The sequence below is a fragment of the Prunus mume genome, linkage group LG6 (genome assembly GCF_029339155.1).
Source record: "Prunus mume cultivar Tortuosa linkage group LG6, ASM2933915v1, whole genome shotgun sequence".
Classification (NCBI taxonomy): domain Eukaryota; kingdom Viridiplantae; phylum Streptophyta; class Magnoliopsida; order Rosales; family Rosaceae; genus Prunus; species Prunus mume.
The window spans coordinates 22045306-22061892 of NC_142703.1; the positions used below are offsets into that span (position 1 = coordinate 22045306).

Sequence of the window (16587 nt, forward strand, 5' to 3'; positions counted from 1 at the left end):
TACACTGATAGAATTCTTTCAGATAGAACTCACTTAACACTCAGATTTCACACTCTCTCCTCTTTCCTCTCACTCTTCCTTTCTTCTCTTCCTTTCTTTCCTCTCTTCTCCGTTAGTGTGTCTTGCTAAGCAATGGGAAGCCTATTTGTAGGCAAATTGAATGGCTTCCAACATCATCATTAAGCTTTTTGAATTTTTTTTTTCTTTTTTTCTTTATGTGGACTCCACCATTTTCTTTACAACATCATTGATATATTGGCCTTTTGAGCTTTTGTTTTTTGTTTTGTTTTGAGAGATGCCTTTTGATCTTTCGATACACACTAAACAAGCAAGAAAAAATGCAACTCAAATGCCAAAACAATTATTGTAGCAAACTGCTTAAAATATCATGAAAAGTGGGCTCAAGTTGGGGGCCATGTATTGGTTCAGACATATGGTCATCGAAGATTATTGATGGCAATACTTGCCACTGATTTGTAAGTACGGGAGCACACACTACTTTTCTATAAAACAAATTGCAAAGTTTAAAGCCCTCAGCCATTGATAAAAAATGAAAAAAAATAAAATTGATTCCACAATAAAATAAAATAAAACATAAGCTGAGGTGTGAGGAAATAACAACATAGAACCCCCTGGATCAGGGTTGATTATCTCTCTAGCTACTAGGGTTTTGATGGCTGCAGCAGTAAATCTTTAACCAACTTCTCCAAATTCAGTAATGAAGAACCCCTCGGACCAGTAGCTTCCTCTGCCTTTCCCTTCCACTCCATGGCGTTCTTTCTCATCTCTTTCCCTTTCTCACCCGACATTAATTCTCTCACAAGCTTCTCCACTTCACTCCTCTTCACGTTGCTATCAATCTCCAAGCCAACTCCCCATTGAGTGCACGAGAACCAACAGTTCGTCTGCTGGTCCGCGAAAAACGGCCATATAACCATTGGCACTCCAGCACTCAAGCTCTCAATGGTGGAGTTCCAGCCACCGTGTGTCAAGAATCCTCTTATAGATGGGTGGTTCAGAACTTCCTCTTGTGGTGCCCAACTGATCAACAAACCTCTTTGTTTCGTTTCTTGGGCAAATTCGGATGGGAGAATAGCAGCTTCACCCTTCACAAGGTCAGGCCTAATTGTCCACAAAAAGGGCCTTTTGCTATTAGCAAGACCCCAAGCAAACTCAACAAGCTGTTGGGGTGTCATAACAGTAATGCTCCCAAAATTAACATAAACCACCGAGTTGGGTTCCTTGGAATCCAGCCATTGTAGGCACTCAGGCTCTTCTTTCCAAAGGCTGGAACTGATCGATGACGATATAGCGTTCTGGGGAACAATCTTGTTCACAATCAAGTGATTGGGGCCAATGGTGTAAATTGGAGGAAACATTGAAGAAAGAGCCTCCAACACTTTATATTCCAATGTGTCAAAAGTGTTTAAGATGATAGCAGAAGCTTTGGAAGCTCTTTCTACCTCCACCATGGCGAAGCTTAGCATGATGTCTTCTGGATCTGTGGTGCGTACAAAGCTTGGGAGATCTCTCAGACGAATATCCTTCATTCCTGGAATCCAGTCTATCGTGGTGTCCAAATACCCGTTTGTTAGAGAAGCCTCACCTGAAAAAGCATACATAGGATTTGTCATAGCTGCTTACCATTTCTATACCCCAAATTAAATAACAAAGATATAAGAATTCTTTCTTATAGGCTTAATATTTGTACAGATTGTAATGGCCATCTTTCCCAACAAATTACCGACGTGGGCTTCAGAGCATCACATAATTTGTCATATGAGAATCATATCACTCCCCAAGTTAACAAGAAAACAATAAAAGCAATATATATAATATACAGAGGGCTTATATTGAGGGATCCCTCAAATTAGTTTATTTGAGTGACACCCTCGTAGGACCCACTCTGTATTGTATTTCACTAATCCAAACCATCTATATTGTAAATACTCATTCAAAGATCATCTCAACCAAAAATCACTTGAATCCAATATCATTTGACCACTCAAGAATTATTGAAATTTTAATAATTTCTTGAAACACTGTATTCATTGATTTTGTAGGACACAATTGTATACCAAAATGGTTCAGATTTGTTTAATTATTTGCAAGGATGATCTATGAATATAGACTTGAAAAATAGATGATTTGGACCGTTGAAAAAAAATTTGTAGGGACCCTAAAGGATGTCCCTCAATAAAATTATTTGAGTGATTCCTCAATAGAAGGGGACTGTATATATATATATATATATATATATATATATACAGAATTGCTATATTTAGGGCTTGAAAGTTTATGTTGGTTCCCCTAGAATGTGCGGATCACTAAGGCTTATAGTAAAATCTGGGTAACAGTCAAAGTGAACTGGACCATTACACAGACTAGACTCAATAAGTCCTAGACAACTGTCACTAAACTGATTGAACCGAGCGTCACGTAAACCAAGAAGGATAGAGGCTTTCAATCCTAATCTGGTTAACGGTTTGACTGCAACTTGAACTAGACCTATATGCAAGAAATTATTACCATCAGACTTATGTTTTCTTACAGACTCAAGATTAAGCAACTGACAGGTTTCATGTTCTTGGCTTAAGGCGTAAACTTGTTCAACTGTTTTGACATGTGTGGTACTATTAAAACTGGAAGGCAACCAATGTTTCTTATAAATTTTTTGACTTGGGACTTAAGGGATATTCCAATCTCTAAAATCTAATTGTTCCTTATTATTAGACTCAAATTCAAATTGTTCTTCATTTACTATCTCAGGAAGTCGGCTTATATTGGTTTTAGAACTGCTTGAACTACAGGAATTTGTTCTAAATAGACGACTCATGACTACTCAAATAACTGATTTTAGATTTTGAGGAAGAAGAAAAACAGTAGTTTTCCTAGACTTAACCGTTTTCTCAACAAGAAACTTATTAACCTTTCTCAATTTTCTGTCTCCTGCCCACCAACGCTGCCCACTACCCTTGGGGACTTACCACAGGAAAAAGGACTCACGGGTCAGACCTTAGAGAAAGACCAACAAATAACTTAGAAAGAAAGAGGGAAGAATAAGAAGACAACTGTAGAAATTCTACTCAGAAGCTTAAACCAGCCACTTGGGCGGGAATGAGTAGCAGACTTAGACAAATGACCAGTAACCACGGCCTGATACCAAAAACAAGGGAACCAGAGATAGAGAAGAAGAACGGGGAGGAAATGCAATGCAAGCAATTATGCAGTTAAAATAATGCTTATATGAACTTAATCAAAATTGAGATAACTGAAAATAGCAATTTTTATTTATATACTCACAAAGTACTCACAACAGCAACTAAGCAACTCTTCGAACACAATCTCACCGTGTTTACAAAGATGATTCTTCTAAGAGTGATTAGAGAGAATCTCTAAAAAACTGAAAGTGTAAATTGTATTCTGTCTACAACTGAGGCCGAAGCCAACTTAAATAAGAGGAAGCAACTATGGTTACCTAGAAAGTAACTAGGGTAACCGAAAGTAACTCAGGTGAGAGCCATGATGAAAGCACAGGTAACTTGCTTTAACCTTTGCTTTCGGCAACTTTAACTTGGGTGAAATGTCTGGCAACTTTTGCTTTTACTTTTACATTCACTTGTCGGCAACTTTGGCTTTTACTTGGGGTGAACTGTCGGGAGGTTGGACTAGAGCGTCACGAGAAGCGGGCGGCTGCTTTAAAGGATGCTCGAATCAAATTCCACGGAGGCAATGAGGTGTCGGCAACGACTTAGTCGGACCCTAAGACATAGGCATCGTAGGGTTGCCGACCGTCTTCGTATAGGCTGTCTTCATACCAAGATTTTTTCTTGGGCTTGGGCTTATCTGGTTCGGGCTCCTGCATGGGCTAGCAACTAGATGACGAGGGAGAATCATTGTCCTCATCATCATCCATTTGGGAAGCTGATGTAGCAACTGAAGGGCCATTTCTCGATATCGCCTTGGATTTTCCTTCGATGAAAAAGCAGAGGTGACTGATCCAGAGGGAGAGACTGGGACTGGAGCAGACGTGGCATCGGGTCAACTGGAAAATCATTGTAGACATATTTGGCAATTTGTCACAACTTCAAACTTATCCCACCATTTGACTGAGAATTGGCGGGCAAGAACTCTGGTATCCATAGTGACTTTGTAGGACCACTTGAGTATCCAGGGGACTTTGTAGCGAGCAAGAAACGGCATCTGCTTAGGAAAGAATAAGTCAACTTTGGAGAACTTGGCTTTATTGGTGTAATGGTGGATGAGCGCCATTACTGCAACTGGTAGAATTTCTTCAACTGGGCCGTGCTTTTCCCACCAATGGAGAAACCAGAAGGGAAAAGGACTTTTGAATTTGTTGTCAAAATTAATGAACCAGGAGTGGCTAAAATCCTCAGATTGGTGGAGGAAGATAGTGTACCAGGCTTCAATATAATCAGAATAATTATATTGTAATTTTGACTGTAGAGTTTTCAACTGGTAGGGATGACTACTGAAAGACTCTTGGCTTATAACTCAGTGTATGTAAAGGGAATGATAAAGGATGATCTCAGGGTGATCTCGATCCCTTATCGGCTTAATTTCAACTGACTGGGTCTCAAGCAATATATCTCTATAATACTTGAGGGACTTATATGGACTGGGGGGCATATAGTGAAAACCAGGAGGAAAGTAATGCCTGGCAATGGCAACTGGGTCAGAATGGACATCATAATTAGGCTCAATGACAAAGAGATGGGAATTGCTTTTGGGCAAATAGGGAGACGATTTTTTGAATGGAACTGAAGGGCCTGCAAAGGGGTCGTAACTAGAGACAAGTGTGGACTTATAACTGGGACCGACTTGGCCAAGTTGAGCCCAAGACGGAGAACTTATTGGCAGCGATAAGGGCGAGGCAACTCGGATTGGGGTGCAACCAGGAAAGGAACTAGTTGCTGGGAGACTAGGCTTAGGTTGACTCATGGAGGCTGGAAGGATTCAGCGATCGAGACGACCGGGATGGCTTTATCTGGGCAACTAGGGGCTTTTTGGCTGGCTCTTTCTGTTTGTCTTTTTTGGGTCCCATTGTGCATCCTGCAAGAATTCTCTTGTAAGAAAATCAGGAATGGAGTTTTCACTCCCTCTCAAATACTCAATATCAAAGTCAAATATACTTAATATACTTTGCCATTGTGCAAAAATCTGTTTAGATGCAATGTTTTGAACATCTTTTTCTAAAACATGTTTTGCAGACTTACAATCAACTCGAATAAAAAACTTTTGGTTTAGTAAATCATCTTGAAATTTACTAATGCATAATACTATAGCTAATATTTCTTTCTTAATAGTACTATAATTATATTGCGACTGAGTCCAAACACCAGAATGGAAACGGACAATTTGTTCTGGGGAATTTGGACAGGCTCTTTGCTTAAGAATGCCGCCATAACCTATGTCAGAGGCATCGGTTTCAACTATTTTGAAAAAATCAACTGAAGGTATGCCAAGACAGGGAAGTGTCTTAACATGGGCTTTTATCTGTTTGACAATTTCTGTATGAGTGTTTGACCATGGCGGAGGGCTACTCTGCAACCTATCAAACAAAGGCTTGCATTGTTTTCTCAGATTTTGATAGAAGTCAGAAACATAATTGAGAGATCCTAAAAATCTCTGGAGTTGACTTTTATCAAGAATTTGATCTGGGAACTTATCAGCAAATTGGATGACTCGATCAATTGGAGATATTTGAGATTGGCAAATATTGAAACCAAGGAATCGAATATTGGTTTGAAACAATTTGATTTTCTTGGCAGAAACAACTAGACCATTAGACTTAACAATTTGAAGGAACCTATGCAAATGTTTCCAGTGCTGCTCAACAGACTCAGAGAAGATAAGAACATCATCAATATAGACAATGGAAAAATGACTATAAGGATTGAATATTTCATTCATGATGTTCTGGAATTCACTAGGAGCATTTTTTAAACCAAACGGCATGACATTCCATTCATAATGACCGAAAGGAGTAACAAATGCAGTCTTATATCTATCTGACTCATCTATTTGGATTTGCCAGAAACCACTTTTCATATCAAATTTAGAGTAGACAACTGCTTTTTCTAATCTGTTAATTAAGTCTCGTTTATTAGGTATGGGGTACATAATCCATTCTAAGACCGAATTAAGGGGCTTATAGTTGATAACTAATCTGGGGACTCCTCTTTCTAGTTCAGCATTTTTCTGGACATAAAAAGCAGGATATTTACTGTGAGACTTGCTTTACGAATTATCTTCTTTTGAAGCAACTCATGGATTTCCTTTTTACAAAACTCCATTAACTCTTGACTCATTTGGATCGGCCTAGCTTTAGTAGGAATATTTTTCTCACTAAAGGATTTGATATAAGGAAGACTGACAACATGATGTTTCCTATACTGAAGGCGTTAGGCAAATCAGAACATATTTCATTTTTTAACTTAGTTTCAAAATCTTGAATTTGCAACTGTAAAGACTCATCTTTCAACTGTTGTTCAATTCTTTTAAACTTAATTTCTTCTTTTAGGAAATTCAACTGTTTGATTTTTTGGACAGACTGTAAGGTTTTTAGGTTGTGCAACTCGGGCTTAGAGAGGAACTCAAACTTAACGTTTTCTCCTAAATAAGTAGACATAACACCATTATGATCTACCTGCAAAGGATACAACAGAGAAATGAAGGGCAAACCTAAGATGACTTTGTCAGTGATATTTTTGACTAAGACAAATGAGGTTTTAAAACAGACTTTGTTTTGACATACATGGGCTTTTGGGATTTCATAATTCAACTGTAAAGATTTACCAGAGGCAGTACTAAGAGATTCCTTAGACTTATGGTAATACTTTGTGGGAATTAGACCTTCACGAATACAGATTAAGGTCAGCTCCTGAATCAAACAAGGCCACTGTCGAAAATTCAAATTTTTTGACAAATATGGTGACTTTAGAATACCATTTTCTAAAGTTAACCTGGCGTATAAGGTTGACGGCTTGCTTACTGTCAGAGGGTTCATCATCAGAATGATGAGGACTTTCTGACGGGCTTCTAGACTCAGAGGATCCCTTTTCTAAGAGACGGACAAGATCCTGTTTAATCGTATAATTTTCAGTTTGCAGCTTTTGGCTTATTTGTTTTAACTCAACTATTTCTTTTTTCACCATTTTAACTTCTAGCTGTAAATCTTGTAGAGTAACTTCTTTCTTTTTAGCAAACTTTTCTAAGGTTGTATTTAGACTTACAGGTTGAGGGGTAGGCGGACTCGGGTTTTCCTGACTGAGGACTTTTCTAAATTTCTTTAGATACTCGGATTTTAACTCAGGATTCTCAACTCGGCTTATTAAGTCGATTAATAGCTTTTCCTGTTCTTCCTGTTTAGTTAGAACAGAAATTGTTTTTATCCTATTATAGCATTTATCTGTGCAACCAAATTGAATTGTGGGTGAGCTCAATTGTGAATCTGAAAACTGGTCGACTCAGATTCTGAATCGGCAACTAAGGATTCAGGTGAGGCTTGCTTCAAAGTCTCGCAACTCTAAGACTTTGATCAACTTTTCTTTATCTTCATTCGTGATTTTCAACTGTTTAATAGTATCTTTGACTTTACATTCAGACGCATAATGACCGAACTTTTGGCATTTAAAACATTTAGCTTTGCTTTTATCTCTGCTTTTACTAGTGCGACTGTTCTTTTGCTTATTCGGCTTTTTAGACCAACTTTTTCTAGCGGCGTACTTCTTTTTCTTGTAAAAATCACGTGACTCATCATTATGTCGAGAAAATTGTTTTCTACGAGAATAATGACGGCTTTTACGGAGATGACTAGGCTTGTTCTTTCTAGACGGGGGAAGACTAGTAAGACCATACTGTTCGCAGAAATTTCCTAACTCATATTTAGCAGATTTCCTGTCGGACTGTATTTGTTTACCAATTTTAAAGTCTATACACATTTTCATTCCAACTTGATTAATTGTGCTTATAATATTACCGTACGTTAAACTATCCCAATCTATATGACCCTGTTCGTTACTAAGCGTAGTCCGAATCTTATGGGCAAATAAGTTTGGAAGACCGTTAACGAACTTTTCTTTCCAAAATGGTTGATTACTATCATCCCTAAGCATGACTCTAGAGATGAAGACATCTTTATACCACCTGAAATCAGACAACTTGGGACATCTAAGATTACTCAACTGATCATGGATTCTAGCCGTGGTGTGGCTAGGAGTTCCAACAAAGTGCTCAATTATTGTGTAAAACAAAGTGTTGACACCGTCTTCTATACCTTGACCTATATGTTCGTCAAATATAGGGAGACCGTCTTCATTAAGTTTTACGGCATGTATGATCAAATTTTTAGACTCAGGGGTAAGGTGCTTATCCCACCAATACCTGAGAGTACCAGTAAAACCGGTAACTAACAGGGGTACAATTTCAGATTGCCTGAAACTGTGGTTGGTGATATAACTATTGGCGACCATGGACATATGTTGCATCTTATTAAGAATTTCCTGTTCGGACAGACCATCAATATTCCATTCATATAATTTGTCGGAAGAAACCGAAAACTGGGTTTGTGAGTTTCTTTCTTCAAATTGAATGTCTGGAGGAGTTGGCCTGGGATACCAATTTTTAGTTAAACAGGTAGGGCTTATATGTCTTTCAACTTTCTTAAGTTTAGGTTCAACTTGGACTTCTAAGTTTCTAAAAGCTTGCTCAATTTTGGAAATATTACTGGTTTCAGAGTCTACGGACATAGACTCAGACTCAGAAGGGTTGACGAAAGAATCTAGTGTTTTGAGACCAGATTTTTCAGCTTTTGGGGTCAACTATTCTAACATTTCTTCTATTTTCTTCATTGTCGGCTTGATCTTAAGAGTGGGACTAGATTTAAGATCTTGGAACTGAACTAGCGGCTTTTCAACTTTTAGTTTAGACTTGACTTCTGGGGAACAAACAATTTTGTCAATTTTAGTTTCAATTGTGTCCAATTGTTTCCCTATGACAACTAGACTCTGGTTGGTGTAATTGTTTTGCTCAATTAACCTTCTACTTTCATCGTGACTATCGACGGCTTTGAAAGGACTAGCAGGTATAAGGCTATTCCTATGACTAATAACTATGGCATCAACTGGCGGATGGCTAGACTCAACTTCCGTTCTATCTAGCAATTTCCATTTTTCTTTTGTTAATGTTTTTAACTCATTAGTCATATAACGGCTTTCAATGAAATCAAGGTAGAAAATTTCAACTTTGGCTGATCGCATATAATCTTTCCACTCACTAAAGATTTTATCGCGGGTTCCTCTATCAGGATAGGCTTGATGATAACTATCACGTCTATGTTGGTTTTCTGGTGACTTAAGGTGCTGATTAAGGCGTTTCCAATTAATTACGAGTTTTCTATTAAGAGTTCTTAATTGGTTATCAACTATGAAATCAGACTGCGTAGGTGACTCGGGTGAGTCGGACTTAGCTTCTTGTTCAACTGGTGCCTTGCCGTAGCAAGGTTGGTTTACCTGAGAGGTTTTTCTCAGGGACTCAAGCTTAAAGTCAATTAAGGCCTTTTCTAACTCTAGGTCTCGTTCTAGAGTGGAAGACGAGGCAGTAAAGGAATGCCGAGCTGGGGCATGCCTTTGCGACTGACCAGGGGTTGGCAATTGTTGCAACTGGACATTAGACTTTCTTAAAGGCTGATTTTCAAACTTAATTTTAACTGTGCCATCTAGGTATTGTTGGATGTAGTCTAAATTGTTTAGACTACGTTGGATCGGAGCTGGTTGGCTCTCGGTAACTAGGGTCCATTCTTTTGGAAGGGTGACCTCTGACCATTTGATGGTCCGAGGGACTTGGATATGGGCATCTGCAGTGCGACTTTGAATTAAAACTGTTTGGTCTTTTGGGCTTTTATTTAGGGCTTGAAAGTTTATGTTTGTGCCTGTGACCTTATAGTATATTCTGTGCTTTCATCATGGCTCTCCTAGCTCTTCCCTCATCAGGATCCGTTCATACGTTATTACTATGAGGATGCCAATGTAAACAAGGATGAAAACAGGGAGGAGTAGTAGAAAACACATAGCGTCCGGACCCTCCTCGGAGGTAGTTATTTGGTACTCCAATACTCATCATTCTCTGTAATTCCTATCTTATCTTTTTAAGTTTTCAATCTCATTTTCATAAGGCTTTTGTGAATGAAAATTCATGGATAAATGAGATGAAAAATAATTAAAAAATAAAGGAGGGTGAACGATGAATATTTGCCAGTCCCTTAATTTAATTGCTTTTCATATAACAACCAAACGAATACAAATAATAATATCACAAAATTTCATTTTACTGTATTAATTAGTGCCCTTTATTTTTCATGTAACAGAACATGTACCTCTGAGTGGTGTAAGACCTTTGTCAATAAGTTGGCGATACTGCGTGTAGCCCATGAAGCCACATGCACTTGTAGTCCAGAACAGCGCCACCGGAATTCCAAGATCTTCACCGGCTTTGATGGCAAATGACATGACACCATCGGAGACAATACAGGTCACCGGTGGGAGGGCCTTGTCAAGACTAAGGTTAGCAAGCAGGCTGCGAAATGGTCCTAAGCAAGTCTTGCTTGTGGAGTCACAAAGAGACGGGATGTCTTGCGTAGCGTCAGCGTCCGTAGGGGGCAGACCATCGGGGATGGCTTCAAAACGGAAGTCCTGGGAGACGTGGAGGGCGGAGGGGCCTCGGGATTTGAGTAAGCGTTTGTGGTTGTACTCACTGTTGACAAAGGTGATGTGAAAGCCTCTGTGATGGAGGAGCTTTGCTAAATTCATCATTGGGCTTATGTGACCTTGAGCTGGGAATGGGAGACACACAGCATGAGGCCTCTTGCTAACTTCTACTCCAACGCCATCCATTTTCTATTTCTCTCTCTTTTCTATCTTAGTTCTTAGCTCTTAGGGTACTGTGTGTGTGATTCAAAATACTACGAGAGATGTAAACTTTATAGCAAATCTAGATCTGCATTACATCTGTTCTCTTGGCAGTATACATAATATTCAAGACATTTTTACCACCATGATCTAGTTTTAACTTCTTTTGGTAGATTTATTGTTCCCATCTGAATTAGTGGATTGGACTCAATGGCCCTGAGTTCCAAGAGATATCGAGAAATTTCATGCCTTCATTTTCAAAGATATCACGTCCACATATATATCTCTCACACACGACATACTATTAACAAAACAAAAAAACGAAGTTAATACACTCCTTTAATATAGGATGCTTATTTTTCCACTTTCCTTTTATCCACTTACACTCCTTTTTTTTTCTTTTTAAAAAAATACTTTTTACTATAACATACAAGGGAATGTAAGCAGACAAAAGAGGTGTGGGAACATACAATTTCCAACAAAAGGAAGTGTAAGAAGAGAAAAGTGGAGTGGGAAAATTAGCTCCATTAATATATTGGGCACAAAAGTTGCCAATACAAACTCGTGAATAATATAAGTTAACATTAAAATAAAGAGAAAATTTTAGCAATGCCCCCATGAACTATATAGACCTTATTTCAACTTTGAAATTGGTTTTGAGTCCCTCTAATCTTTGGAAGCGTGTCAATGTCTCCACTTTTGTTAAGTTTGTTAATTCCTTTGTCAAATTCAGGAGCATTTCTATTCATTCAAGTTAGGATTTAGTTTGTGAGTCCTAAAGCAAAACTTTATAGAGGCGAGGAGGATGAAGCGTCACTGCTCCTCCTCCCCTTCCTCTCTTCTTGTCCTTTTCTTTTGGATTAGTGAATAAGTTCATTGAGGTGTTTTAAATAAGAAGACCTTCGTGGAGATTTCTTCTGAGCCATGCTCAGATTGAAGTTTCTCATCACTTCTTTTAGGCTATGTGGTCAATCAAATCGGTCTCCCAAAATTTGTTCTCTAACACTGCTCATGTTCTCTAAAATTGGTTCTCCATCATATTTTGACAAAGTTCACTACAAATCACCCAATTGTTCTTTGTCAGGTTTGTGGTTTTGTTTTATTTGTTCACTCTTATGCGCAGGTAGATCGTTGAAAACCTTGTTTTCTCTAGATCTGTTACCACTTTTATTATCGCTTCAAGATTTTATTTGGTGGTGGGTATGGTTGAGACAATGCTTCTTTAGGTAGAGGTGGTAGAGTTCATTTAGGCTCCTTGGTGGCTTTAGGGTTTTGGTTGTGTTAGGTTTGTGGGCTTTGTTTGGAATTATTCTTAATTGTGGTCATGTAGGCTAGTAGTTTTAGTGTGGCTTTTGTCCACTTTGGTCTTGTTTTTAGCATGTTAGTTTGTTGCCTTCATGGAATTGATCATTTAGATATCAAGTATTTGATTGTATTGTTGAAGACTATCTAATGAAGTTTCTCTTTGATTTTTTTTTTTTTAAAAAAGGTTAGGATTTGATTTGACCAACTTAAACCCTAATTGCCTTCACCAATTCTTCCCTTCAAATCGTATTGTAAATGAAAAGAAAAAAGAATGAAAATGGTGAAAGTGGGGCTTCCATGTGTGAAAATAGGGTTTAAAGGAAAAAATCAATCGATTAGAGCCAGGTCAAATCAAATCTTAACTTGAATGGGCAACAATGTCCTTAAATTTAACAAACTTGACATGATAAGGCACATCAACATATTTCGAAAGATTAGGAGAGCTCAAAACCAAATTGAACTTTCAGAAAGCAGAATGGAACAAAGTCATTGCTAAAAAGAACCATAAAATAAAATATTTGCAAAGGCGATGTCCTCAAAAATTTTGAGCGGATAAGGGAAATTATCGCTCTTTGTCTTTTTTGTGTAGTTGTTACGGAAACTGAGAAACTTTGCAATGAGTAAAGAAGACTAAGCTCCAAAATTTGTCTTTGACGAAAAAAACAAAAACCCTCAAAATAAAAAATAAAAAATTTACTCAGCTCCAAATATACATGTCGGCTATAGGATATCCGCCTCGTTGGCTCCATCCGGATCCGGATTGAAAATTAAACAATATATTAGAAATTTGGTGGCCCACTTTTTGTCTTTTACTTGGAATTAGAAATGGCTGACAGTTTTGTTTTTGTTCTTTCTTTTGATCAATTTTTTATTTTATTTTTTATTTTTGTCTGAGTGTAGAAGATAGAAGATGGGACTGTAAATCAGTAATTATAGGAAATAAAGAAACTAAAATTGTAGTAAATTAATACGGAGAAATACTGACGTGTAGAGTTAATAGAGGCCAATTGATTTGATATGTACTTTAGACTGTACTTCTCCGCCACTCATGTCCTTGTGGTTCTACAAATAACTGCCAATCATATAATGATTCTGAAATTGTGATAAAAAGAGGGTAGATTGCATTTATAATTCATGCCTAAAAGTTATTGGTTATAAGGACCAATATAAATACAAATAACCACATAAAGTTAGTATAAATATAGAAACATAGTAACCATAAAGGGTTAATCCAAATAATACGGAGGAGTCCACCGACAACGGCAAACCCATCAGGTGTGTACATCCATTTACAGGCACATATGGCCTAAGAAATTTTGGCCAAAAACCTTTAAAAAATTCAGATATATACTTTAGCGCACCAAATTATAACTGTAAATACAACCTTTTAACACTCACAGTAGAAAAATATAAGAGTAGACTACAAACACACAACAAATTGAATAAGTTGATTTTTACAAAACCTAAAAAACAAAAACAAAAACTGCAATACAAATTACGTAAATAAGAGCTGATTTGCTACCACGTCATCACCAAGATAGTCAAGCAAGCACCAAACTTAGCCAAAATAGAGGGCCTTGAGTGGATGGGCAGGGAGCAGAGGTGGGGGAGGGAAGGAGAGGAGAGGGATGGAGGCCGCGGGACCCCAAGGAGGCAGCTGAAACTTTTCTCTATTAGGGTTTTTCTTTTTGGCTCTTTATTTGAAACTTGAAATTCAAAATAAAAGAGTTATATGAATTTCAAAAAAAAAATGTATAAAATAATTATTTCAGTCAATTGAGTCCAACAGGCTGAAGGCCCAGTATTTGATTATCCAAAGTCCACTCCATAGGGCATACTCTAATTATTAAGTAAATGGTCCTCTCTCTTATAACTTTTTTATTTGTAATTCAAAAATAAAATTAATAAGAGCAATAGATTTGTAAATTGTAACTCAAATGGTTAAAAGCATTTATCTTTATACTCGAGGTCATAGGTTCAATTCTCCCTCCTTAATATTGCTTGTATAAAAAATAAATTTTTTAATTAATTTATAATATATATTTAAATAATCATTTTGTTTTAAGAAAAAGTTCACGTTTAGAATTTCTTATATTTTCTTCATTTTATTTATATCAAGAAACCTCGTTTCTGATAAACATTTGTTATGGTTAATCAAAAGTCATAAAGACTTATAATATTTTTTTTGAAAAAGGAAATTATGATTTCTTTTTAACCAAAGATTTTTACTTATTTATCAACTTCATTATCGTACCAATAAAAAATAAAAAGAGTAAAAACACTTTTCACCATTCAAACTCTCTTTAGAGAATATTTCATAAGCAAATTTATATATATTCCCCTTCTATTGAGGGATCCCTCAATTAATTTTATTTGAGGGTCACCCTTTAGGGTTTCTTAAGAAATTTTTTTCAACAATTCAAACCAAATCCACATTCATACATCATCCTTGAAAAGCATTAGATAAATTGGAAACCATTTTGACATCTAATTGTGTTCTACAAAATCAATGAATACTGTGCTTTAAGAAAGTACTAAAATTTCAATAATTCAATTGAGTGGTCAAATGATATCGGATTCAAGTGATTTTTTGTAGAGATGATCTTTGAATGAATATCTACAAAATAGATGGTTTGAATTAGTGAAATACAATATAGAGTGGTCCCTACAAGGTTGTCCTTAAAATAAGCTTATTTGAGGGAATAATTTTATTTGATGAACACCTTTTAAGGGTATCTTATGAATTTTTTTTAATCTTATTTGAAGGAATAATTTTAATTGAGGGACACCCTTTAGGGTACCGTATGAATTTTTTTTAACGGTTTGAACAGTCTATTTTTCAAGTCTTCATCTATAGATCATCCTTGAAAAAAAATTAAACAAATTGAAAATCATTAAAACATCTAATTAAGACCAACAATATCAATTAACACGATGCTTTAAGAAAGTACTTAAATTTCAATAATTTAATTGAATAGTCAAATGATATAGGATTTAAGTATTTTTTTGTAGAGATGATCTTTGAATGAATATCTACAAAAATAAACTATTTGGATTAGTGAAATACAATGCGGAGTGGGTTCTACAAAGGTGTCCCTCAAATAAGCTTATTTGAGGGATCCCTCAACCGAAGCTATATATATATACAGTCCCTTCTATTGAGGGATCCCTCAAATAATTTTATTTGAGGGACGCTCTTTAGGGTACCATACAATTTTTTTCCCAATAATCCAAACCATGTATTTTTTAGGTCTTCATTCATAGATCATCCTTACAAAAAATTAGACAAATCGGAAACCGTTTCGACATCCAATTGTGTCTTACAAAATCAACGAACATGGTGCTTCAAGAAAGTACTAAAATTTCAATAACTCAATTGAGTGGTCAAATGAAATCGGATTCAAGTAATTTTTTGTAGAGATGATCTTTGAATGAGTATCTACAAAATAGACAGTTTGGATTAGTGAAATACAATCCGGAGTGGGGCCTACAAGAGGTGTCCCTCAAATAAGCTTATTTGAGGGATCCCTCAATGGAAGCTCATACATATATATTTTAAACTTTGCTTATGAAGTTGTGAGAGTACATATATATATTTTTTTAAACTTTGGTTAATTTTTTTTCCAAAAAACTTTGCTAAACGATTGAAGTATGCAAAAGGGTATATACCAAAAGTCTTATTGTGTGTGTGTATATATATATATATATATTATTTGACATTGAAAAAAAACAAAAAACAAAAAAAGGGTTCAAAAGACCAACATGGAGGAAATCAATGGAGAGTACAAATGGTAATAATACTTGGACGGATAATTCTTATATATCCAAGGTGTAGTGCAAGCAGAAGATGATCTATGATTCTACACATTGTGATAAAAAAAACACATTGCATAAATATGTGATGCATAAACATATAGCCTATAGCTTAAGTTCATATCATCTATGATTCTTTGAGATGATGGATCAGGATTCAGGTGGTATGATTTTCGCTTCTTCATGAGACGATCACCTTGTTTATTGCTAGGAATAAATTAACGACATGGTAGACATGCATCAAATATTGTTCAACGGGTGCTTTTGTTTTTTTGTTTTTATTGATGTATGATACTTGTTTATTGGTTGCCAGCACATTGTGTTGACATAACTTTGTTTTGGATGAGCTCACCGCATAATAGCATGTTTATACATTCAAAATAAAGTTACATCACTACAATGTGCTCGCCACAATTAGGCATCAAACTGATCACAAATATATTCCGTCCTCACATTTATGTGAGTTGAACAACATGAAAACGTACGTTCTTCAAACAAGTAGAAACAACTATAACTAAACAAATGACTAGTTGGTAAATTT

General features: G+C 36.5%; 1 protein-coding gene across 1 annotated transcript; it reads right to left on the reverse strand.

Annotated features, from left to right (window-relative positions):
• Positions 1 to 401: 401 nt before the first annotated feature.
• On the reverse strand, positions 402 to 10943 carry LOC148916456 (7-deoxyloganetin glucosyltransferase-like). The gene is made up of 2 exons (XM_089054599.1): positions 10397 to 10943; positions 402 to 1606 (listed from the first exon to the last, which is right to left on the reverse strand). Exons 1-2 carry the CDS (start codon positions 10911 to 10913, stop codon positions 663 to 665), a joined length of 1461 nt encoding a protein of 486 aa, XP_088910725.1. The 5' UTR covers positions 10914 to 10943; the 3' UTR covers positions 402 to 662.
• Between the last annotated feature and the right edge of the window lie 5644 nt (positions 10944 to 16587).

Coding starts and splice junctions, on each gene's coding strand:
- LOC148916456 (XM_089054599.1), bottom strand. CDS start 10,913: ATGGATGGCGTTGGAGTAGAAGTTAGCAAGAGGCCTCATGCTGTGTGT. Junction 1,607..10,396: donor AGGTCTTACACCACTCAGAG/GTACATGTTCTG, acceptor ATGCTTTTTCAG/GTGAGGCTTCTCTAACAAAC.